Raw genomic sequence first — 24,265 nt, forward strand, 5'->3', positions numbered from 1 at the left:
CCTCGTCAGGAGGCCTCTCTCGTTACGGGGCGATTATCTGCTGGCTGCAGCTCTTTTCTGCCCTGGTCACGGGGCTGTGTGGGCTGCGGGTCATGTGCTGGAAAGCCCCAGAGTCCCTGGAGCGATAGGGGAATGGGGCCGCTGGCTGTGCTGGCGCTGCCGCTCCCTGCACCGGGGTTAACTCCTGCCGCCCCGGATCGTGCGCGGCAGCTGCGGCTGTGCCGGGCCGGGGAACGGGCACGGTCCGGCAGGGGAACAGCCCGGGGAACGGGCACGGTCCGGCAGGGGAACAGCCCGGGGAACGGGCACGGTCCGGCAGGGGAACAGCCTGGGGAACGGGCACGGTCGGCCACGGGAACAGCCTGGGGAACAGACGGGGGAGAGCAGCCCGGGGAATGAGCACGGTCGGGCCGGGGAACAGACACGGTCAGCCCGGGGAACGGGCACAGCAGGCTCGTCCCGCCGTGTCCTATGGCCGCTGGGGCTGCCCCGCTGAACCGGTTGGGTTGCTGTGGGTCCTGTGGGTCCGGCTGTTCTGCACCGTGGGGGTTGCACCCTTTAGGCTTTTTTTTTTTTTTTTTTTTTTTTTTTTCTTCGGGTGGCAGAGAGACGGGTCTGTGGCGTTCTTTGTGGTGGGAAACCCAGCGGGGTGATGTGGCAGGAGCAAACCTGGGGAGCAGCCGTGTCTGCACCTTCCCCTCAGGGGTGCAGCCCCAGAGATCTGGCAGGGCCCTCCCAGCCCCCCCTGCCCCGTCGGGCCCCACCCTTCGGGGCTCACCCCGCCTGTCCCCGCAGTGCGGCTCGGCCGAGTACATGGCCCCGGAGGTGGTGGAAGCCTTCAACGAGGAGGCCTCCATCTACGACAAGCGCTGTGACCTGTGGAGCCTGGGTGTCATCCTGTACATCATGCTGAGTGGGTACCCCCCCTTCGTGGGCCACTGCGGCTCCGACTGTGGCTGGGACCGGGGCGAGGCGTGCCACACCTGCCAGGTGCGTGGGGACCCCGGCAGCGCCCAAACCCAGCCCCAGTTTGGCTGCTGCACTCCTAGCTGAGCCCCTGTTCTTTCTCCCCCTGCTCAGAACATGCTCTTTGAGAGCATCCAGGAGGGCAAGTATGAGTTTCCTGACAAGGACTGGGCACACATCTCCTTTGGAGCCAAAGACCTCATTTCCAAGCTGCTGGTGAGAGATGCCAAGAAGCGGCTCAGCGCAGCCCAGGTCCTGGAGCACCCCTGGGTGCAGGGGGTGAGTGTTGCTGTCCCCTCCCTGCTCTGTGCTCCCAAAAGCCGGGGTGGGGAACACCTTTGTGCACATCCTGGCTCTGACTGGCTGCCTTTTGTTGCAGTGTGCTCCAGATAACACCCTGCCAACCCCCATCATCCTGCAGAGGTGAGTGTGGGTTGCTCTGGGACTCTCCCCAGCCCCCTGAATCCTGACTGCACTCCTCAGCACTATTGTGCATTCTTTCTGCTTGTGGGGGGCTGTGTGGTGACTCTGTATCTGGGCAGCCCTGCTGCTGTGGGTTTGGGCCATATTTTTGGTATCTGAGCAGTCTGGCATGACCAGCATGTGAGGAGGGACACCCAGATATTTGACCCCGACCTCCCTCCAGCCCCCCACACCCCCCTGAGCCCGTCCCTCCCCTGCAGGAACAGCAGTGCCAAAGAGCTCACCTCCTTTGCTGCCGAGGCCATTGCTGTCAACCGCCAGCTGACCCGGCACGACGAGGACGAGGAGGAAGAGGCGGAGGAGGAAGCACGACCCATCATCATCAAAGCTACCTCACGGGCCATGCAGCTCTCCCCCCCCTCCGAGTCCAAGCTGGCCAAGCGGCGGCAGAAGAGCAGCCTGGCCAAGGCAGTGGCCTCTGGGCAGCACCTGGTGGCCCCGCTGGTCCTGGTGGCCGACCAAGCCTGAGCAGTGCCCCTCGCACCTGCTGTACCCCCTGTCCCTCCTTCTCCTCCTTTCTTTCTTCCCCTTCCCCCACCCCTGACCCCACCGTTTCTGGCTAGTGACAAGATCAGGACTCGTCCCTGTGGCTGGTTTCCAAGGTTTTGCTGATCTTGTAGGTCTGCGGGTGGGAGGGTTTGTTTAAAATATTTTTTTTTTTTTAAAGGTATTAAATCAAGTGTGAGGTTGCTTCACCCAGGGCACACTCAAGGACATCTGACAGACACACAGACTTTTGTTTCCTGGCTCTTGGTTTCTCCTCTGACATTTTCCCCCCTCCCTGACACCAAAGGACTCCTTGTATCCACGGCTGCTTTGACGATTTCAGCTCATTTCATACTGTGAACAAAAGACCCTCGGTCGTGTGTTCAACCACGGGAGTTGTGTTTTAACCTTGTCCCTCCCCTCGGAGCTGCAGGTTTCTCTCTGATGTTGGGGTAGATCCCACAAAAGCCCCTTCCTGGGGGTCCTGTGCTGGGGGGTGTCCTAGCTCTGCTCCAGGGGGACACAGTGGGAACTGTGCAGGGAACTGCTCGGGCTGGGGAGAGATGGTGCCAGCAAGGGAGCAGCACCCAACCCACCCTCTCTCCTCAGCATCCTGCTTTCAGAATAAGCTATTCACCTCTCATTTTCTTTTTGCCCCCTTTTTTCTTTTTTTTTTTTTTTTTTTTTTTTTTTTTTTTTTTTTTTTTCCCATTTTTAATTACTGTTGGTTTTAAACTGCCAGCTCTGCTTCTCTACAGGGCATGGAGAAATGTCTTCCTTTCCTCCCACGCTCTGGCTGGCGGCTCCCCAGGGAATGCATGGGCATCCAGGGCTGTGCTCTTGTGCCAGGTCAGGTGTTGCATCCAGGTTTTGGAAGGGCTGGTGCCCTTGGGGAGGTGCAAGGGGATGAGGTGTTCAGGTTGGCCAGAGCAGCCAGAAATGCTCTCTGGGAACTGTGCTCTGTGGAAGGCAAGGACCCCCTTAAAGAGCATTGGGACCTGCTGCAGGACAGTGAGACCTGCCATGGCTTTGGGCTGGCCCCGAGGCTGCCGTGGCAGGAGGGTCAGGGGGGCACAGAGGGTGCCCAGTACCCCAGGGGTGCCAGGCTGGTGGTAGCACCCAAAGACCAGGGGACAGGGGAACAGCCTGGGGACAGCTGGGGATGTGGGGCTGGAAGGGTTGGGGCCAGGGCAGGGCAGCAGGGTCTGCAGCAGTCGGAGAGCGCTGGTGTGCGTGGTCGTGCACGTGTGTTCAGGTGTGCGTGGCATTGTCCTTTCCTTGGACAAGGTGGGAAGGACTGGGGATGCTGAATTGTGGTGAGGCCCTTGGCTGGTTTCTGGGTCTGTCCCTGCCCATGCTCGGGGCCATCCTGGCCTCCAGATGCCCCTGACACCCCCTGCTCCCTGCCACAGGCACTGCTTTGGGTTGTGCCATCAGGCTGCAGCCGCTGCCAGCCCCCATCCTGCTGGGAGGGCAGTGCCCCCTTCATAGCCACCTCCTGTCCCTGCCCACTCAGTGCTTTGAGCTTTATATTTTGCAAAAGCAGCCTCGGCCCATCATGTGCCCAGGTGAGGGTTTGGGAGCTCTGAGCTGGGGAACAGACTTCCCTGGGTCTTCAGCTGAAGACAGTCGCTGTCTCTGGAAAAAAAAAAAAAGTTCTCCTTTTTATTTTAAGACTGCTGACAGCAATACTATGCAATATATGTTGTTTTTTGTTTCAGGGAGGTGTGTGTGAGTTACCTTGGGAGATGATGATCTCGGGTGTTGATGGAGTTTTTAGGGCAGGGGCTATCTTCTCTCACCCTTCCCAGCCTTTCTGCTGACCCAGGGAGGTTGGGGAGGATGACTCCATCCCCATCCACCCCCCAAAACTGCCTCGCATTTGTGATCTCCCTCTGCCCCGTGTGTCCCCGGTCCCGCCGTGCCGGGAGGGGAGGAGCAAGGCAGTGGTGAGGGGAGTGCCCCCCGCAGGCACCGGGACACCCTGGAGAGGCCTCCTTTAACAGAAAGAAAAAAAATCCATCTTGATTGTACATTGTTACTTTTTATAGCTTATTTTGTTTTATCAGTTGTAGATAATTCCTTGTTGTCTTATATTAAGAAATACTTGAATGATGTACAGTACGCGATGCCTTGAGCTGGTATTGTGAAGCTATCGTTGATGCTGCACGCCGCAGCCTTTTTTTAAAAAAACAAAACAAATCATGGGAAGGGGATGGCAGGGGGATGTCTCCAAAACTGATCTGTCCCCCGTGCTGCTTTTGTTGGCAAACTGAGTTTCCCCTTTTTCCCCACGAATAAGAGCGATCTCTTTTATATCTGTATATATATAAGTACACCACGCACTCTGGGGAAGGCCTGGGTGACCCTGCCTGTGTCCCATGGGTGTCCTTGGCCAGGGATGTGCAGCCAGAAGATGCTGTGGGAGTTTGTGGGAGTTGGAGGATGTGCTGGGAGCATCCAAGCTCGGCCTGGGCCGGGCTTCACGTTTGGGTGGGGTTTGGCTTGGACCCGGCGCTCCTGGTGTGGTACTCGGGGGTGTGACCCATGGCCGGGTCTGTGCTTTGCTAGAGAATCTTGAAATGCCTCCAGAGCTGGGGATCGACTGGAAAACCTCCAGCCTGGCTTGTGGCAGCGCTGGGCAGCCACAGGTGCCCCGGCAGGGCAGGGATGGCTGGGACACCCTTGTGCCAGGGCTGGACGTGCCCTCCCCGCTGCCAGCAGCTCTCCCGGGGTTTCCAGACAGATGCTCCAGCACCAGCGACCCCCTCTCACCAACCCCTTCTTCCTCCTCTTCTCTTTCCAAACTTTTCCCCCCCATAGAGCATCTATCTTGGAAACCAACTTCAAAATTATTATTTTTTTTTTTTTTTTAAGCTGGAAATGTTAAGTGTTTTCACTTCCTCTCCTTCCCCCCCACCCTTCCTCCAGCCAACTAACTCGACTTAGAACTGGTTAGAAACGTTTACTGTGAAGCTAACTCTTTTTTATCAAACCAGGAGAAACTTTCTCCACTTTACAATTGATGAAGACTGCCAAAGTTGGTTCAACAAGAGTCACGTTAACGCACTGTTGGTTTGTGCAACAGCAGCCTCTGCTTGGGGGCTTGGCTGGGAAATAAAAATATAAAAAAAAAAAAAAAAAAAGACAAAAAAAACAAAAACAAAAAAGAAAAAAAACCACACAAAAAGAAGCACTTTACTGTATGTACCAGGTGACCTGATACAGCTGAATTGAAGTTTTCCTTTATAACAATTGTTGATGCCAGAATTTTGTATTCTGTTTTGTAAGAATTTAATAAAAATGCATTGAGACCTACGTGGTGGGCAGGTGGCTGTGGCAGGTGTGGCAAGTTGGGGGGGGGATTGGGCAAGTTGGGGAGGTGGGTGGCACTCCATCCAGGGGCTCCTGCCCCCATAATCCTTCCAACTTTCACTTGTTGCTTGCAGCCTGCTGCTGGCCCATGGGGGCTGGGAGTGTGGCTGGGGTGGGATGCCAGGAATAGGGGCTGGCAGTGGCTCAGGCCCTGACTCACTTTTCCCAGCAGCATGGTGTGATCCTCTCCATCCCAATGGGAGCCAGAGGCCACGGGGCAGGGCTGTGCCAGCTGCACCCTCTGGCCTTGGGACTGCCCTGGCACCCCCAGAGACACTCCCTGACCATCCTCCCACCCCTCCATGGTTCATGGGGCACAGTTGGACACTCAGGCAAGAGGAAAGTGTGGTGGGATAGGGAAGGCAGTGGGAACTGGAGGCAGGGGTGTAGAGGCCTGCTAAGCTTTCTTACATGGGCAAAGCAAGACCTTGTGGAATTAAGAGAAATTAAAACCCCTGACTTTTCCATCCCTGCTGCTGTGCTGAGGGATGGAGCTGGGTCCCTGTGGGTGCTATTGCCATGGTGCTGCTGCTCTGGCAGAACCCCATCCATGGCACCCCTGGTTTGAGGAGTGGGCTATGGGCTCTGCCATGGACCAGCTGCTGCTCCCTGCTCTGAGCTGAGACAGCCCCACTGCAGCACTGCTGGGAATCCAGGCTCACTGCTTGGTAAATGCTGCAGCTGCTTCTTGCAGTGTCTGGATCAGGACAGGATGGCTCCAGAAGTCTCCCTTCCCGGGCTGTGGATGGCATGTGGCAAGAACAGAGCTGGGGTTCCCTGCATGCAGAGGGTGAGGAGCATTTCCCATCCCATGGTGCTGTTCCTGCCTCTGTTGAACAAAGCCATTGCTCCCTCCTGGGCCTGGGGCCACAAGCTGTGATCCTGGACATTCTAGGAGCATCCAGTTCTTGGCTCTTCTTCCTTTCTTGCATATTGTTTCACCATCATTGGGCCTTCAGCTGTGTGCTCCAGAAACCTTTCCCCTCCTGCCTTTTGCTCAAGGGCTATCATGCAGACAATCTTCCTTCCAAGATTCTAGGTGGATGCCAAACAGGTGTGTCAAAGCCAGCTTTGCTGCAGATGCTCCTTTAAATCTGAAATTCCTTTGGATGGTCCCTCTTCTCCCCCTTCCCCAGTTTCCCCCACCCCAGAAAGTGCCTGGTAGCTGGAAACCATTCTTGAACACGTGCAGAGAAGGGCAGCTCTGAAAATAACCCAGCACTGGGTTAAAATAACCTGTGCTGCTCTGGTGCCTGAGCATCAGCCCAAAATAGGCTCTGCTGGGACAAGGATGCTATAAATACCCTGGTGTGGATTTGTATTGGAGAAAAACCCTGCAGGAGCATGAGCAGCACCATGCTGCCCACGCTGGCCCAGAGGGAAGCAGAGCCACTGGGGTGGCCTGGCTGACGCAGGGGGTCAGGCTCTGGGTGACGTGGTGGCTTGTGCCAGGCTGCCTGTCTTCAGGATTTAACAGAGCCATCAGGGCATGGCTGGATCTGAGTGGCCCCAGAGCTGGGGTGACCAGCGGGGTCACATCTGGCTTCAGCCCAGGGCACCGAGGCAGCTGGGCAGCAGCAAAGATGAAGTGTCCTCAGGATTTTGGGTCTGAACCTGGCTCTGCTGGTGACAGATGATCTGGGTGATTAGCCAACATTTTGATGCAACATCTACCCAAGAAACCACCCTGGAGTGAGTGACATGCATTCCTTCAGACCAGGCTGCTCTCCTGAACCATCACTGAACCCCCCAGCCCGCACTGGGCAATGCAGAGTGGGAGGTGTGAAGTGTGTTTTAATGCAAAACAGCTGTTTTCGATTAAAAAAAAAATTCTTGTTGTACTTTTAAAATGATTTCTGGGATGGTGCAGAGAAGGAAAGAACTCCTGTGCATTTTGCAGAGAATCATTTCTCCTATCTAGGCAACCCAAACAAACCAGTCTGGGGTGGTTTTTTGGTAGGATGTGCCATTTTGGTGTGATTTTGACTGGTGCGTGCTGGTTCTCCCTCTGAAGTAATCTCAGGGAGTGAGTGATGTGCACCCCAGCAGAGCCCAGCACACACTGGCCTTGCCTGTGTTTCCCTGTGCCCCAGGAGCCTCAGTGGCACTGGCACAGCATGGCACGTGTTTCCTCCCCTGTCTGGAAAAGGCCTTGGTCAGCCTTGTTTGTGGTTTTGGATGGTGAAGTGTGAATTTTGGAGAGCCATGGGGTGCAGGTGTGGCTTTCCCACAGGATTCCAGCTCTGGGTGGAATTGCACAGGCAATGGGAGCTGTGGTCAGCAGAAGCAGAGCAGGGTCAGGTTTTCCCAAAACCTGGGAGAGCTGTGCCCATGGTTGGAGTGCGCCCTGGGCCTTGTGAGTCACCCTCTCAGCTGGCTGGAGGTTTAGATCAAGGCTTGGTGCTAAGGCACAGGCTTTGGCAGGTGCCACTTTGCCCTCCTCTGGCTCACACTGGGACGTCTCTGCCCTGCAGTCTTCCTTGGAGCTTCCTTCCATCCTAAAACGCCTCCTTTGAGGTGAGTTGTTCAGCCAGGGGAGAGCTGCCTCTGCCTGGCTTTTGCTGAGAATACACATTTCCAACTTTCGCTTGGAGCACACATGCTAAATGTTTTATTCTGCCTCCACGAGGTGAAGAAAGACCTGATGTTCTCTGCTATCCAACTCTGAGCATTCCGGTCCCACTGGTTTCATTCCAGCTGCTTGTAGCCTTCATCCAGCCCTGCATGGGGCCAGCCTTCATCCCACCAGCTGAACCCCAGCAATTTCCCTGCCCAGTGCTACTGCTGGGGTGAGGCTTTTGTTCAGCCTGTGAATGGCCCAGTGCCACTGGCCTGATCTCTGAAGGAATCTGGTGGCTACCAGACCCAGAAATAATGATGCTGGGGCTTTTGTTCCCAGGTTTGGTTTTGGGATCGTAAAGTCTCCTGTGTGACACGTCTCTTTATTTCTGTGGTCTAGCACACCACTGATCACCGTGGTGTTGGTGCTGGGTCGCTGCAGCAAACCCTCACCCCACCCCACAGCGCCACGGCGAGTGTCCCACACAGATCCCTGGGCCATTATCGCTGGTATCTACGGCACTGTTTCCCTGCACTGGTCCCGAGTTAAGCCTCTAGCTCCTGCCACAACACAAATCACCTTGAGTTAGTTCACCACGGGCTGAATAACCAGGATCAGCCTGATGCAGGGTGGCAGGGCTGGCAGGGTGAGCACGGCACAGAGCAGGCTGGTGGCGCTGGGAAGATCAGGATTGAACGGGTGTGGAATCCCGTCTCCAAGTGATGGAGAAGCTCCTGTCCCCCCTGGCAGGCACACCCACTGCCCGGAGGCACCACAGTTTGTGGAGGATGAATTTGCTGGGATTTTGGAGCAGGGAATGCTATGGTGAAGAAACTTCAGCCTCCACCAGCAGCAGGGGCTGGGCTGGATGATCCTGCACCTCCCAGGCAGGGCAGGAGCCCCTCAGGGGCACTCCTGCAGCACTCCTGGAGCTGGAGAAGTGCGGGATCACACAGCCAGTGCTCCCCCAGTGCTTGGGACACGGCTCCAGGCCATTCCTGCCAGCCATCAGACACGTCCGACCATCCAGCCGGGCACAGCGAGTCTCCAGCTCCCTCTAATGTTCCTGGCCCGAAAGGAGCATCCGCAAGCAGGACAGGTCTGAGCAGGGAGCGGGCGGGCGGCCAGGCTGCACGGCCCCGAGGGAAAAGTGTGACGCTGAAATGCGTGGCCAGAAAGGGGGGAGTGATGTGCCGAGCAAATGGTGTTAAAGAGTAAAGGATGCAGCGTTTTAAGAGAGAATATGGCTGTACCAAATGCCTGGTTGTTATTAATAAATGAAAGATTTCACAGGAAAAACGACTGTTCCTCTGAAAAATACTGTTTCTAATACTCTAAAATGCTCTAAGTGCTTCCAGCCCTGGAATGTTCAAAAAACATGTGGTGACATGATTTAGCACTGCTGGGGTTACAGTTTGGACTTGACCTTAAAAATATTTTCCAGTATTAATGATTCTATGGTTCTGTGATTCTCTGATTCTAAAGGCTCCTACTCATTCTTGTCTGCTCTGGGACTGTTAGGATGAGAGCTGTGCACAGAGTTTCCCAAACTTGTCCATGTGAAATGCAGCTTTAAAAATGCAGCAAGAAACCTGACAGCTCATAACGCAGCAGAAATGGGTATTGATAACACAGAACAAAGGCAGGTTGGAAGCCCTCTGTCAAAATCAATGGTGTAGCAGCACTGCTGTGTCCAGCCATAGTGGTTCATGGCGAGATCCCAGAGCTGTGTGAGGGTCTGGAAGCATTATCCACACAAACAGAACACAATCCATATCAATAGCACACAGTCCACACCAACAGCACACAGTCCATACCAACAGCACACAGTCCATACACAAAAACAGCACACAATCCATACAAACAGCACACAATCCATACCAACAGCACACAGTCCATACCAACAGCACACAATCCATACCAACAGCACACAGTCCACACCAACAGCACACAGTCCATACAAACAGCACACAATCCATACAAATAGCACACAGTCCATACCAACAGGACACAATCCATACCAACAGCACACAATCCATACCAACAGCACACAGTCCACACAAACAGCACACAGTCCATACAAACAGTACATCCCTGTGTGCTCCAGAAGCTGTAACACCAAGGCACAGGAAGCAGAAGGGGCAGCCAGGCCATCTCCCCTCTGACACATCAACTCAAGGACCACACGCCTACTCCTGACTGGGTGTGTGTGCAGCACAGATCAGGGGATGGATAACAGAGAGAGGGGGAATGTAATTACCCTCTGAAGAATAAATCACTTTAACGGTTCAGTTACTGAGATCACAGCGAGGCAGTGGCACAGCCTCTTAATTAATCTTCTGCTTTGCAGCTGGCTCCTGCCCCCACGCCATCTCCACCTCGTGCTGCCTGGCGAGGAGATGCCATCCGTGGGGACAACCCTGGCCAGTGGTTTCTGATTGAGCAGGTCCAGCAGGAGCAGCAGGGCATGACCAGGTGAGGGATCAGGGTGCTGTGGCTCCCAGGTTTGTGCAGGGTAACACTGTGGTGGGCCTGGTAATGTGGTGTCCTGTGGTGCTCCAGGCCTGTGTTAGCAGCAGCAGCCAGTAACTCCGAGCTTATTACTGTGATGAATTGCTGGGCATGAAGCAGGGGTCTGGGGATGCTGGAGGCCTGTGTCTGCTGCAGAGGAATGGCTGGTGTGTGAGATCATGAAGGGAAACCCCACCTTTCACCTGCACCTCCACACGGCCCAAACCTCCCTGACTCCGCACCTGCAGCACTGACCCCCTTCAACCCTTTAACTCCCAGCCTCTTCTCTGTGAATTGCACCCCCATTTCTCATTCCATCACAAACTGCTCTCTAAGCTCCCCCATCCTCCTCAGAATAACCCCTTTCACAGGATGCTCATCTTAGCCCTCAAAAGTTCCCCTCAGGGATTGCTCCCCTTTGTCCTCCTGACTTTGCACCATTATCTCCCAAACTGGTTCTCAGGGATTGCTTCTGTCACACCCCCACACTGTTCCTCAGGGAACCTTATCCCTCAAAACTGCCTCTCAGGGATTGCTTCCCTCATCCTCTGCCCCCCTCATTGCTCCTCGGGGAATCACTCCCTTTTCCTTGCTCCTCAGAGATGGCCCCTTTCACCTCATACTCCTCAGGGACTGCTCCCTCATCCCCAAAACTGCCCCTCAAGGATTGCTCCTCTTGCCACCCCTCCACGTTGCTCCTCAGGGAAATGCTCCGTTATCCTCCAAACTGTCCCTCCGGTTTGGCCTCTCATCATCTTCCGGGATTACTCCCTCATGGATCATCCCTTTACTCCCTCTCGGGGATCACCCCCTCATTCCCAAAACCATCCCTCAGGGACTGACCCTCTCCTCAAGGGTTGCCCTCTTTGTCCCCCAGATTTGATAGACCCCATCCTTTTCAGGGATCGTCCCCTTACTGTCCTTCAGGGATCGTTCCCTCATTCCCCAAATTATCCCCGGGGATCGCCCACCAAAACTGCCTCTCTCACTCCTCCACACTGGTTCCTCAGGGTCTCATCCTCCCTTGCCCCAAAAGTGCCCTTCAGGGATTGCTCGTCAGGGAAATGCCGCCTTACCCTCAAAAGAGCCCCTCAGGGGTCGTCCCTCAGGAATCGCCCCCTCCTCTCCTGAAGTGCTCCTCAGGGATGGATCCTCATCCTCCTCAAGGATAGCCCCCTCAGGAACCACCCCCCCCCAGGGATCGCCCCCTCACTCCCCCTCGCATCGCCCTCCATCCTCCCGCTCCGTGCCGGCCCCGCCCGCCGCCCCACGCCCTCTCCCCGCCCCGCCGCCGCCTCCGCCGCTCCCCCCGTGCCCGGCCGGCGGCGGCGCCCGCCCCATGCGCCGCTGCTGCCCGGCGCTCTGCATCCGCACCGCCTTCGACGCCACCGCCATCGACGCCACCGCCGACATCTCCGCCGCCCTCGCCCCCGTCCCCGGCCCGCCCGCCGCCGTGTCCCGCCCGCCGCTGCTGGTGCTGGTGCTGCTGCAGCGCCGCCCCGCGCCGCCCGCCCCCGCGGCCCCGCCGCACAAGATGGCGGCCGGAGGGAGCGGCGGCCCCGGCGGCCTCTCCTCCTCCTGCCCGCAGCCGCCGCCGCCCCCGCCGGGCAACGGGGCCGCGGCCGCCGCCTGCACCAACGGCGCGCCCGCCTCGCCGCCCGGCCTCACCTACAACCAGAGCGGCGCCGCCAACCCGCCGGCGGCCAGCGGAGGCGCGGGGGGCCCGGCGGCGGCGGGAGCGGCGGGGGCGGCCGGCGGGGCGGGCGGTCCCGGCGGGGCGCTGCAGCGGGAGCCGGTGTACAACTGGCAGGCGACGAAGCCAACGGTGCAGGAGCGGTTCGCGTTCCTCTTCAACAACGAGGTGCTCAGCGACGTGCACTTCCTGGTGGGGAAGGGCCGCGGCTCGCAGCGCATCCCGGCGCACAGGTGGGGCGGGGGGCGCGGGGATCGCAGCGAGGGGAGCCGGGAGGGATGAGGGGTGAGGGGGGACCCAGCCCCACGGCCTGTGGGGTGGCCGCCGGCCCCAGGCCTCGGGAGGGTCGTGAGGGCCGGCCCGATGGCCCTGGGGGCTTCCCCTCACGCCCCCCACATTGATAAAGAGAATCGCCCGTTTATTTGACAAAACTGCCCCTCAGTCATCGCTTCTCCTGTCAGAGATCATCCCCAAATTGCCCTTCGAGGGTTGCTCGTTTTGCCCCCCGCGTTATTCCCTGAGGGAATTGCTCCCATATTCCCTTGGTGAATTGCCTCCTTTTCCTCCTCAGTTGCCATCAGAGATTGCTCTCCTCACCCCTCTGTATTGCTCCTTAGGGAATCACTCCCTTATCCCCCAAAACTGCTTCTCGGTGATTGCTTCCTTTGCTCCCTCGTGTTTCTCCTCAGGGAGTTGCCCCCTTGTCTTCCAAAACTGCCCCTCAGGGACTGCTCCTCGGGGAATGTTTCTTCATTCTCAGAACGGTTCCTCTGGGATGGCCCTTCATCCTCTTCAGGCATGATCCCTTTACTCTCCATCAGGGATGGCCCCTCGTCCCCAAAACTGCCCCTCAGGGATGGCCCTGGGAGCGCTGCAGGCTCTCCTGCAGTGCATGGTGATTTGCCATCGAGTGGGGTACAGGGCTGCTGCACCTCCCCTGTGAAGAGAGAAAAGGGGGTCACATAACTGCCCCCCACATTTTACCCCCTGCTCTGGGACACATCCTGAGCACAGGAACCCTGCTGTGGTCAGTCAGGGTTGCCCCAGATCTCTCCCAGCCCTTGGGTCAGTGTTGTGCCTCTCCTCATGATCACCAGCCCGGGATGGGTTTGGGGTTTGGGTGAGAGTGTTTTAACTAGAGGGATGGCATGAATGGGGCAGGTGCAGCAGGGAAAATCCCAAATCCCTGGGTCTTGCTTGGAAGTAACCCTTGGTTTGGTGGGAGGCAGAGGAGAGGAGGACTAGTCCCCCAGGCTGCCTGGTCCTTGCTGACAGGGATCACCAAAATCAGTGAGAGCAATGGGGATGGAAATGAAAGAACAGTGATTTGAGAGCCCAGGTTTCAGGTACAACATTTTAATTTTAAAATTACCTTTATTGAATTTTTTCCAAAGCCCTGTGTTTTGGGGGTTAATCCACTACCATAAAGAGCTGGAAGAACTGTGTTGAGAATGACATCTGGGCCTGAGTAACCCCTGGAGGTTATTGTTTAAGGCTGAGCTGCAATTTAAGAATTTGCAGCTCAGAGGAGCTGAGAATCCAGGAGCTGGGAATCACCTCAACCTGGATGATGCAGATGTGATGTGGCTGATTGATATTCAGCTGGTTCCTTGGGGGAGCTCCAGTGGATCCATCTGTGCCACCCTCTTCCCCCTACCCCTGGAAGGAAGAGCTCAGAGATGGAACCAACTTTAATTGGGTGAGGGAGGTTCCTTGGTGTTCCTGGAAGTGGTGCTTGGCAAAGGAAGTCTTGCTCCAAACAGTTTCAAACTACTGCTTTTCTTCTAAGTGCTCACATTCCTGGAAGTTTCCCCTTCAGATTTCCCCATTTTCTCTCACTTTTAGAACAAACCACACTTGTTCTAGGCTGGTTTGAGTGTTTAGGGAGTCAGCTTTGCTCTCTTATAATTTGAAACTTAATTAGTATTTGGGTAAGCTTGCTCCTGTCCTGAGAACTAGGCTTGCTGGGTGGGGACAGGTGATGTTCAGCCCAGAAATAAATGGAAAATAAATGAAGTTTTGGAAAAAAAAAATTGTCCCCAAAGAGAGATGCTGCTTAATTGCTCTGAAATTCTTCTGGTGCTCTGGGTGGTAAAGATAGAATGGAGTATGTCATGGTGTGACATCCCTCCTAAGGATTCTGAGGTTTTAGTAAAACTTGTCCGTGTGATGTTACAGTTGGGATGTCCTGGTGATTCATGAAGTACTGTGGTTATTTCAGAAATAAGAGAGCCTAAAATAAAACCACCCAGACCCCTTCTGTGCTCAGTTCTCCCACAGCAGCTTAACAGCAGAAGATACTTTGTGTTGGAATTGCAAAGCAGCCATGGGTTCAGTTGGAGAGGTGCTGTTTTGCTTCAGCGACCAGGGCAGGTGTTGGTGCTTCGTCAGATGTCTGAAATTATAAACTCACAAAATTATTAAGGTTGGAAAACCCCTTTAAGATCATCAAATCCAATCATCAGCCCAGCACCACTACATTCACCACTAAACCATGTCCCCAAGTGCCATATCTGTAGATTTTTTGAGCACTTCCAGGGATGGTAACTCCACCAGCACTCTGGGCAGCCCATTCCAATGCTTTACAACTTTTTCTGTAAAGAAATTTTCCCTGATATCCAGTGTAAACCTGCCGTGGCACAACAGTGCACAGCTCACAGGTAAATACTTCAGCAGTCTGGTTGAATTGTGTAAATTTTCAGACCAGGTCAGGTACCAAGCATGGCTGCAGGAGGAACAACTCCTAAATAGGGCTCTTGGCCAGCTCCTTGAGGAGTGGTCTGCAGCATCCTGCCTGTCATCCTCGATATGACTTCATGGTGTGCTAGGAATGGCTTTGGCAACAGTCTGGGCAGCACAGATAAACCAAGAGATGCAGTCCTGTGGGAGCTGAAAGTGATGGTGCAGGTGATTCCTGGTCAGTCTTCTCCTGGATGAAGCTGAGGGAATGTGGAGGTAATGAAGTGGTGTGTGCCCAGTGAGCACAGGGGATGTTGTCCACGGGTGCTGGTGCCAGGAGGAGGTTTCTGACTGAGCTGTAGGTTCAGGTGTGGTTCTGAGTGCATCTGGCAAATTCAGGTTATGGTCTTTGGAGATTTAGCTTTGATATCAGGAAGGAACTCTTCCCTGTGAGGGAAGGGTACCCAGAGTAGCTGTGGCTGCCCCTGGATCCCTGGAAGTGTCCGAGGCCAGGCTGGACAGGGCTTGGAGCAGCCTGGGACAGTGGAAGGTGTCCCTGCCATGGCAGGGGTGGCACTGGATGAGCTTTAGGTCCTTTCCCACCCAAACTGCTCTGTGATTCTGTGGCTCAGCAATTGTATGGAGCCACAGAGACAGACAAAAGAAACCTCACAGAGCATCTAAGAGCAAACATTCCAGTTTGTAGATAAAAGGTATGAATGGGTTTGACTCAAGGGTCACCTGTCCAAGTATCTGCAGCCTTGAGAAGATGAGGTGTTTCCCGCCTGGAGGAGGCTCCAGACCCTGTGGAAGTTCCTTGCCTACCCTGAAGCAGGCTCTGTCTCTGAGCCTTCAGCTCCTTCCCTCTTGCTGCTGAATCAGCCATGAAGATGGGGATGGCCTTAATTTTTTTCGATGTCAAGGCCAGGCTGAACAGCTGCCTCGAAGCCTCACGGCGCCAGCATGGCCAAGGTCAAGACATTGATTAGACCCAGCAGTTAAGAGGGAAGGGTTTTTTGTCTTTTTCCAGATCTGCTTCATTGAGCACAATATCAATGGGATTAGAAATGTCTAAACCCCTCATCAGCCAGGAGCTGCATGGGTGTCATAATTAAACTTGTTAATTGGCCAGAAAATAGGGCCTGAGAGTGAGCAGGGCAAGCATGGGGGGATGCAATCCCATGTGTGCTCCAGCCTGGGAGATCTACAGCATGGGGACAGCCTGAGTAAGATTTTGGCTGTTGTTTCCAGGAGTCTCTTCTGAGCCCATCCTGTCTTTTCTTGGGCATGTATTCACTCACAGTTCCTGCACCTGTGCTGAGGTGTCCCATGGCTGCTGCTCCTGCCTCCTGCTCCTTTCACCTGGGGTCTGCATCCTCTGCAGCCAGCACACCAGCAGCAGCTTCTCATCACCTATGGTGTCACAGAGCTCCAGCACATCACGTGTTGCTCTGTTCCTGTGCCAGCTCTTCTGGAATAGATATTTTAAGGTTTCTCTGCAGTGGTGCAGATGGAGGAGGGAGCTGTGCAGCAGCAGTGGGGTAGCTGTGGGTTCTGAGTGATTTCTTTTATTGGTGTTGCTGTAGTGCCTAGAAAGGGAACAGCACTGGTGGGTGTGCAGATGAAACCAGGTGACAAGTGGAGGTGCCAAGGTGAGCATGGAGCAGTGAAAGTTGTGGTAGGAAGCAAAATAGCAGAAGGAAAGACTTTTTCTTGCAGGCCTTTGACAGACTATGGAGTCAGCTTTGGATCTTTTTGAAGACAAATCAAATTAACCTCAAGGAAGTTCCTGTGACTCTTATTGCTGACAGTCAGTTTACTTTTGCTCTTCCTGGTGCAAAGGGAATGAGGGGAAATCAGGTGTTGCTTTGTTAATTCTTTCATTCTGTTTCTGCTTATTTCTCTGCCTCCTTTCAGTAGTCCACTCTGTTTTGGCCACAAAAGTGTTTAAAAATAACCTTCTGTTGGATTTTCCTATCTGAAACAAACTCCATCTCTTCCTCCTGCAGACCTGCATGGCTGGGGGAAGCTGTGTGGGAGGAATGGTGTGCATCCCTTCTTTCTTCTAATGTCTTAGAGCAGCTTTAAATATTCGTTTTAGGAAGAGTAAGAAAACTGGAGAGAGAGGGATTTTCTTATGTTAATTATGTTCTCTTAATGTTTTAAGAGAACTTCAAATGTGGAGTCCTGTGTTTCTCTGGCACCTCCTGGGATCCTATTAGGGCTCAGCAGTTTACAAAATCCGACTAAAATGGAAGCAAACATTTGAGTGTTTTTTTAAATGAATGCCCTTTTCAAATAGCTTCTGAAAGCTCTTGCTCGTTGAGGACCTATACTGGGCTGGCTGTGAGAATGAAAATTTGAGAGTGCAATTAATATATGTTAATTTTTAGTATCAGACAAAGCCAGCGATTGTTTTGCCACCATCACTGCTTTTGGAGGAACAAGGATTTTTGTTTCATCTGGCAATTCTGGTATTGTGAGGAAGGTTTTTATTTGTTCTTGACATTTTTCTTGAGAATGGTTTGACAGAAATATGCATGTGTGTACTTTTTTGTAGCCACTGTGGTTTGTTCGGGCTCCCTGAGCCCATCAGGAACAATAAGTCAGCTCGTTCAGCCAAACTCTGTCGCAGCAAACGAGCCTGGCACATCCATGGAGCTTCACTCCATTGTATCCCTGGGAAGTCTCCTCTGGATGGGAGGGGAGTGAGAAGTGAGAAAATGAAAACATTATTTGAATGGAAATTTCCCACTTTTAAAAGGTTATTTCCTATTAAATGTGACTGAAATTCCCAGTTAGTTCTGGACTTCCCTTGGACTGGAGATTTCTACCCCATGCCTGCTGTCTTGTATGGATTTGTGCCTGCAGTTCTTGCTGCTTCTCTGGAAGTTTGCATCAAGCCACTGCAGCAAGAGCCTGGAATATTCCAGCTCTTTCCTTTTCCTGGTTGGTAGAGAAGTGGTTGTAGCCATCTCCTGCAGCCTGGGCTGCTCTGCTTCCCCACAGTGCTGAGCTGTGACCTTCAGTTTAACTTCAGGGAGCTGCATGGTGGCAGACACAGACACAGAATCCTTCATGGCAAAAGCTCATCTCTGTATTTTTGAACAAGAAAGTTCTCAAAATGGCTTTCTAAGTCCTGAGGCAGGTATAGCAGCTTAAATGTACACAGGCCCCTCAGCAGCCCAGGCCTGGGCATCCTCGTAAAACAGGAGATCTTGTCTGTAAGGGAGGAATCACCTTGTTTGCATGGGAGTGCTGGGCCATATTTTTTGGTTTCAAACCTGTTTTGTGCAAGTTCCTGCTTCCAGTCTCTTTAGAGCTGGTAACATCCTTCTCTGTGCCAGTAATTCCCACGTAAGCTCCCAGCAGTGCTGAAGGGTTTGTGTGCACCTCGCTGTGCTGGCTGGCTCTGAGGGAGGTTTGTTCTTGCCTCTGGGCTGAGCCATGTTACCCATGAAGGACTCAGCAGCATGCCTGGGGAGGGCAGCTCCTGTGCCAGGGCTTGGGTTACCTGCAGCTCCTGGTGCCATTTTGTGTTTTGTGAGTTTATTCTGCCATCACCAAACATGTGTGCTTGGGCCTGCAGAAGGGGATGGATAGTGTGCAATGGCAAGTTTTCCATAAGTGTTTCCAGTAGGTGTCTGTGGGGGATTGTAGCAAGGCTTGGGTTCTGTTTACTGGAAGAACTTGAACTCCTTAACTTTGCTTTTGCTTCTCTACCTTGGGATGATGCATAGGCTCCTACAGGGAGTTTACAAAGCAGCCATGTGTATTCTGTTCCATAATTCCCAAAGTCTGGCCTTTGGGGAGCCATAACTGTGCTGTATGCCAGGACAGGGCTCAGAAGGAAGTTCAGTGCTTTGCAGTTAAGGAGCAGCAAGCCTGACCCTCCCTGCTCTTTCAAAACACTTTTGCTTTAACTCCACAAACAATTTGCTTTCCCTGAGGGTGGCTTTGGGGATTAGCAACCAGCCTGGGATTTTTTTGGAATATAAATATGGTTTAACAGAAGGTTTTATTTGCATGTTTGTTTTTTCCACGTTAGGTTCGTGCTGGCCGTGGGCAGCGCTGTCTTCGATGCGATGTTTAATGGTGGGATGGCCACAACCTCTACAGAGATTGAGCTGCCTGACGTGGAGCCTGCTGCCTTCCTAGCTCTGCTCAAGTAAGCTGCTTCTAAAGTACAGGATGACTGGAATGCACAGATTTAGTAGAGAAACATATTTTTAATGAAAGCAGGGAAGTATTTGTAGAGCGGAGATTGTTAATTTCCAAAATGAAATGCCTCTTTGGTCTGTTCAGTGGTTGTTAAATCTCTGTTTTCTTGGGTAAAAGTCTACTGTAGCTACTGCATGTAAAAAGCAGATATTTATATAAAAATGTGTATAATATTGGCCATTGTGTTATAGCTTCTTACTCATTAATTGGTTTGGTTTAATTCAAATGCTCTTTGAAAGAAGAGAGGAAAAGTGATCTTTTGAAAGCTCTGTAAGTTACAGATACTTGGAGCTTGTTTAGGTCATGAGCAAGTTGTAACAGGTAAGCAGGGGTGTGTAATAATGTCAGCCATTCCATGTCATATCACCCTTTGTGTGGATTTTATTCCTCTTTTGGAGAGCTGGGCTTGAATTTACATTTCCAGTGTGTGTTGGAAGTCTGTGTGCTGGAGGAGGAGGAGGAAGGGGCTGTAACATCCTATTCACCAATTCCTTTAAGCTTGGCTGGTGCTGTACAACATCCAGCAGCCATCCTGAATGGATGCTGGAAAGTCATTGTCCTGTTTCTATAGGATTTCTGTAACCTACTTCCAGGGGTTTCCAGTCCTGTGCTCTTGACATGTTTCCCCCTTGCTTCCTACTGGGAGCAGTCACTATATATAGCTCTGGCACACTTTTTGCTTTACCTTCAGAAAGTGCTTTGGTTTTGCCTGTGCTACCTTGGAATAATTCAAAATTGATCTGGGCTAGAATGAAAGGGCAGAAATAATTGGGAGCCCCAAGCCCCTTCCCCTTTGGCTCACAGACACCAGCACATGGGGAATCCCTCTAATTTGTGTGTGCCTGTCAGCCATGTGGATCTCTCTGGAGTGCAGAGCCTGGAACTATCTTTAAATCTTAGTGAGGCACAAATATCCAGTGAATTAGAGTCAAAAATCTTGTTGTTTCCCTGCCAGTGCTGAGATTTCAGCACTTGGTTAAACAGAGACATTTCAGAACAGACCCATTATCTCAAAAGACAGAATGATGAGTTTAGGTGGATTTTAACAGAAATATTTACTTTTTTTATGGAAGAAGTTGTTGGTGGATTACCTCAGTGCCCTCTGAGCTGTGCCCATGGTCCAGTGACATCTTGGGTGCTTAAATCTAGAAAAGAATTTTTAAATAGCTTTTAAAATGCTCAGAGCTTAAATGTGCTAGAGGAAGTTTGGGTGCTGCTTCCAGGAGAAAGCTGATCAAGTATGTGGTATGAGTTCCTGGAGTAAAACCAGTCACTCCAAACACTGATCTGGAATGGCAGCTGATCCTTACATATGTCTCTGGACTTGGTCCAAGCCATGATCTAATGCTGTAGGATCAGGAGCTTATCCAGGGACAAAGTGCCCATCCTGAGTGTTCTGCAGAAGGTCCAGTCTGGATGTTGGATTGTGATGGTGTTTGTGGGCTAGTCACCTTTAATAGGTCTGCTGTAGTTGTGTAAGAGATTCTTTTTCATTATTATTATTTTCACGTTAACCCAAAGATGAGAATGCATCTGATTGTGTGGGGTTGCAGGCTAAATGTTCTTTTAAATTGATACTGGTCTTTTTTACAGTTTGAACCTCTCTTGTTGTCCCTCTTAGTACACCCTGGACTGTGGTAAACAAATACTGACACAGTCACTGAAGTAAACAAATAATTTGTTTTAGAGCCACTATATTCTCTTAATCTTGGAATAGAAAGGATTGCTCAGTGCAGATGGGGCTGGGAAGGGATGTGTGCCAAATACATTGATGAACCTGTGGCATGAGGCTGCTATTGACAAATGCCCTGGAGCAGCACAAAAGCCTGCTTTCAGCAGTGAGAGTGCTTCCCTGCCTGTGGATCACACTGTTGATGCTTCCCTGAATGGCATCCTGCTCCTCTAGCTGGAGGAGCAGGAGCTGCTCTGCTGCAGATGGGAATGCTGCCTTGCATCCCCCTGGAAGAGCCCTGCTGCTGCATGAAGCTTCCAGGAATAGCAGCCACACAACCTGCTGCTGTGTGCCCTTCAGAGAAATGCAGAGCAAGAAATTGCTGGAGTTTCCAAAACATCCTGTGGAATAAGGCTGCCAAGCACAGTTAACACAATATTACATTTCTGTGCTTTGTGCCTTTGAGGTCCTGACTGGCAAATGCTCCACTAAAGGAGATACAGTAAAAAAAAAAACTCTGCATGGGCTTTTCAGCCTGGAGAAGAGAAGGCTCCAGGGAGAGCTCAGAGCCCCTTGCAGGGCCTAAAGGGGCTCCAGGAGAACTGGAGAGGGACTGGGGACAAGGGATGGAGGGACAGGACCCAGGGAATGGCTGCCACTGGCAGAGGGCAGGGCTGGATGGGATATTGGGCAGGAATTGTTCCCTGGGAGGGTGGGGAGCCCTGGCACAGGGTGCCCAGAGCAGCTGTGGCTGCCCCTGGATCCCTGGCAGTGTCCCAGGCCAGGCTGGGCAGGGTTTGGAGTAACTTGTGGAAAGTATCCCTGCCCATGGCAGGGACTGGAACAAGACAGTCTTTAAGGTCCCTTCCAAACCAAACCATTCTGTGATTCTGTGATAAGGACTAACAGCAGTCACTGGTTTTACTGAGCTCAGTTCCTGCTGTCTCTGGTCAGTGAGTTCAGGTACGAGGGGGTTCAGTCAGGTTTCCTTTGTTTTTCAGATCATGAATGTGCTTCCTTGTTTTGGCCTAACAGTGAAGGCTGGTGCTTTGCTGCAGCATGGCAGTCCTTGTTTTTCACTGCAGTTAACTGCTGCTTTATGTTGAAGTTACACTGTGAGCTGTACTTAAACATCTGTGTCATGAAATGAAACAGTTCAGTCTATAAAGTGAAGAGATGAGGAAGGGGGGTCTGGGTAAAGCACCTTGTGTGCAGTGGATGGATATGTCTGAGTGCTTCTCTGCACTTCTGAATTAGTAGTGTAAAATGGAGTTTCTCTTCTGAGGGAGGCAGGCAAAGTTGAATCTTTGTCCTTGTTAATCTAAGTGAACAGACAAAAATATGAATTATAAGGGGTGCACTTGGCCAGAGGTTCTTTCAGCCTGGTATAAGTGGCAAGCTAAGAGCTCACTGGTGGTGGGATGCAAGGTGGTTTGAGCTGCTTCAGTGGAAATCCCAGCTGTTAAAAAGTTATACCATAAAATGTCTGTAAAAAAAAAAAAATAAAAAAATAAAAAATCTTGGTAAACTAGAGTCAGTGCAAAAGATGTGAAAACCCTTCTGTCTCTTCAGTAGAGGAAATGGACCAGGATGATGGGCAGAGGCACAAACATGTTTTCTGTGAATTTCAGGGATTTTACCCTGTTATCTAAATTCACCACAGCAGTGTTTGTTTGCTTGTTTTCAGATTCCTTTACTCAGACGAAGTTCAGATCGGACCAGAGACTGTTATGACAACACTTTACACAGCTAAGAAATATGCAGTTCCAGCCCTTGAAGCTCATTGTGTGGAGTTTCTTAAAAAAAACCTCCGAGCAGACAACGCATTCATGCTGTTAACTCAGGTGAGTTTGTGATCATCTGCCTTCAGCAAGGTCAAGCACAGTCAGAAAATGGGAGTTTTCTGGATGTTACAGAGTTGATCATCCAAAGTGGAGCAGTTGTGGTTTGTTTTGCATTCTTCCTCCCAGGAGTCCAGCACTGCTGAGCAGGTTCTTACAAAGAGCAGTAAAATACAGCAAACGTTGCTGCTGTTTCAGATCTTTCTGTTTCACTGTGGCAGGTGGTTCCTTCCAGAGTGTGAGCTGGGGATGGAGTTAACAGGGTGGAAAGATTTCATCTGCCAAGAAGAAAAGTGGAATGTGAGGATTTCCGTGTGTTACAGAATCAGGACTGGTAATGCTGAGCTTTCTCTGGCTGCTCAGCCATTCCTTGAAGGACTTCTCTGCAATACATTCCCTGAAGTGGGGGTGAAAGAAAACTTTTTCCTGAGTGCTTTGGTTTATTTTCCTGGGAGAGGAGCAAGGTACTCTCTTCCTCAGCCTCCTGCACTGAAGGCTCAGAGACCCAGAGTGTCAGAGCAGCTGTTCCTTGGCCCTGGGTCTGATCCAGTCTCTGAGGGTTGGGCTCCTCCACCTTCCATTTGACTCTTGAAGCAGCAAAATAGGAGATAATGTTTACAACTTCTGCTTAGTTTGGAAAAGATCAGACTTTGCATCCAGGTTGATTAAATGAGCATTACTGTTGTCCCCATTTCCCAGCCCTGTCTTCTCTCTGATGCCATATTGATGACATCCATAGTGATGTCACCTGTGTGGTGGAGTCTGGCATTGCCAGGGACACCCTGTTCTGGGAGCTGTAGGAATAAGAAACACACAGGCATTGTGTGTGAGTTTCTTTCCTTAAGGGAATGGCAGCCTGGAGTGGCTCTGGAGGGATATTTCTCATCAGCCAGCTCAGGAAAGCTGCTGTGATGTCTGATGTTAAATAGAGCTGTGATGTCTGTTGTTAAATAGAGCCTGCAGAGGAATGTCCCAGCTGCACTGGGTTGTGAACCAGCACACTAAGGTGGTCTGGCTCTGAGGGGTTGCCTGCCTTGCCCAGCATCCCTGTCTGCTCCATTTCTCCCCCTTGTCAGGAGTATGGGTGTCTCTCAGGCTGTGGCTGTAGGTACCATGTGGGTAGCAGTTTTGCAGATACTGAAGAAGTCACTGCTGAGCTCTTTGCTCGAGATTAGGCTGGGATTTTTTTTTTTTTTTTGTTTAGTTTAAATATTTAGATCAGTTCTCAAAGTAGTTCCATGTCACACTGCTGCTGCAGACATTTGTCACTGCTTGGGTTCAGTTGCTGCTGCAACACTCCATGGCCTTCTTCACACATCCTCTTTAACCTGGCCCTTTTCCACAGGCCAGGAACAGATGAGGCAGCCCCTGAGACCGAGGGGGATCCACACTGCACTTCCCAGAGGCAGATTCAGGACTTGAAGGCTCTTGATTGGGCAGTGGCAGCCAAATCTGTGCTCCCATCTGATGCATGGTGGGACAATTGCAGCTCTTCTGTTCTTTGGGTTCAGCAGCTGCAAATCTGAAAGATCAGAAGCTGTTAGCCAGGAGCTGGGAACAGATCTTTCCTGTAGGCTGAAATTTTGGGGTGGCAGTTTAAGTTAGCCATTGCCTCATGGTGGGTTAGAGGTGTTGGCTTTTGCTGGTATTCCTTATACAGAGATTTTTTTGTGGCTCTCCCTGTGTCTCTGCACTTTAGTTTGTAGCTTTGGCAAGGTAATATTTAGGTTTATGGTGACTTCTTGCAGGTCACAAAGATCCTTCTTTGGCAAAGGAGG

General features: G+C 52.1%; 2 protein-coding genes across 2 annotated transcripts; both read left to right on the forward strand.

Annotated features, from left to right (window-relative positions):
• The first annotated feature begins 132 nt into the window (after positions 1 to 132).
• LOC130266877 (MAP kinase-interacting serine/threonine-protein kinase 2-like) lies at positions 133 to 5,253 on the forward strand. The gene is made up of 6 exons (XM_056516153.1): positions 133 to 310; positions 704 to 990; positions 1,081 to 1,245; positions 1,346 to 1,389; positions 1,650 to 2,784; positions 3,657 to 5,253. Exons 1-5 carry the CDS (start codon positions 133 to 135, stop codon positions 1,915 to 1,917), a joined length of 942 nt encoding a protein of 313 aa, XP_056372128.1. The 3' UTR covers positions 1,918 to 2,784; positions 3,657 to 5,253.
• Positions 5,254 to 11,685: 6,432 nt separating this feature from the next.
• LOC130266878 (BTB/POZ domain-containing protein 2-like) lies at positions 11,686 to 23,412 on the forward strand. The gene is made up of 4 exons (XM_056516154.1): positions 11,686 to 12,307; positions 18,802 to 18,921; positions 22,334 to 22,490; positions 22,709 to 23,412. Exons 1-4 carry the CDS (start codon positions 11,721 to 11,723, stop codon positions 22,727 to 22,729), a joined length of 885 nt encoding a protein of 294 aa, XP_056372129.1. The 5' UTR covers positions 11,686 to 11,720; the 3' UTR covers positions 22,730 to 23,412.
• The last annotated feature ends 853 nt before the right edge of the window (positions 23,413 to 24,265 follow it).

Source organism: Oenanthe melanoleuca, unplaced genomic scaffold, assembly GCF_029582105.1.
Source record: "Oenanthe melanoleuca isolate GR-GAL-2019-014 unplaced genomic scaffold, OMel1.0 S314, whole genome shotgun sequence".
Classification (NCBI taxonomy): domain Eukaryota; kingdom Metazoa; phylum Chordata; class Aves; order Passeriformes; family Muscicapidae; genus Oenanthe; species Oenanthe melanoleuca.

Coding starts and splice junctions, on each gene's coding strand:
- LOC130266877 (XM_056516153.1), top strand. CDS start 133: ATGGGGCCGCTGGCTGTGCTGGCGCTGCCGCTCCCTGCACCGGGGTTA. Junction 991..1,080: donor AGGCGTGCCACACCTGCCAG/GTGCGTGGGGAC, acceptor CCCCCTGCTCAG/AACATGCTCTTTGAGAGCAT. Junction 1,246..1,345: donor AGCACCCCTGGGTGCAGGGG/GTGAGTGTTGCT, acceptor CTTTTGTTGCAG/TGTGCTCCAGATAACACCCT.
- LOC130266878 (XM_056516154.1), top strand. CDS start 11,721: ATGCGCCGCTGCTGCCCGGCGCTCTGCATCCGCACCGCCTTCGACGCC. Junction 12,308..18,801: donor CAGCGCATCCCGGCGCACAG/GTGGGGCGGGGG, acceptor TTTCCACGTTAG/GTTCGTGCTGGCCGTGGGCA. Junction 22,491..22,708: donor CATTCATGCTGTTAACTCAG/GTGAGTTTGTGA, acceptor TCACTGTGGCAG/GTGGTTCCTTCCAGAGTGTG.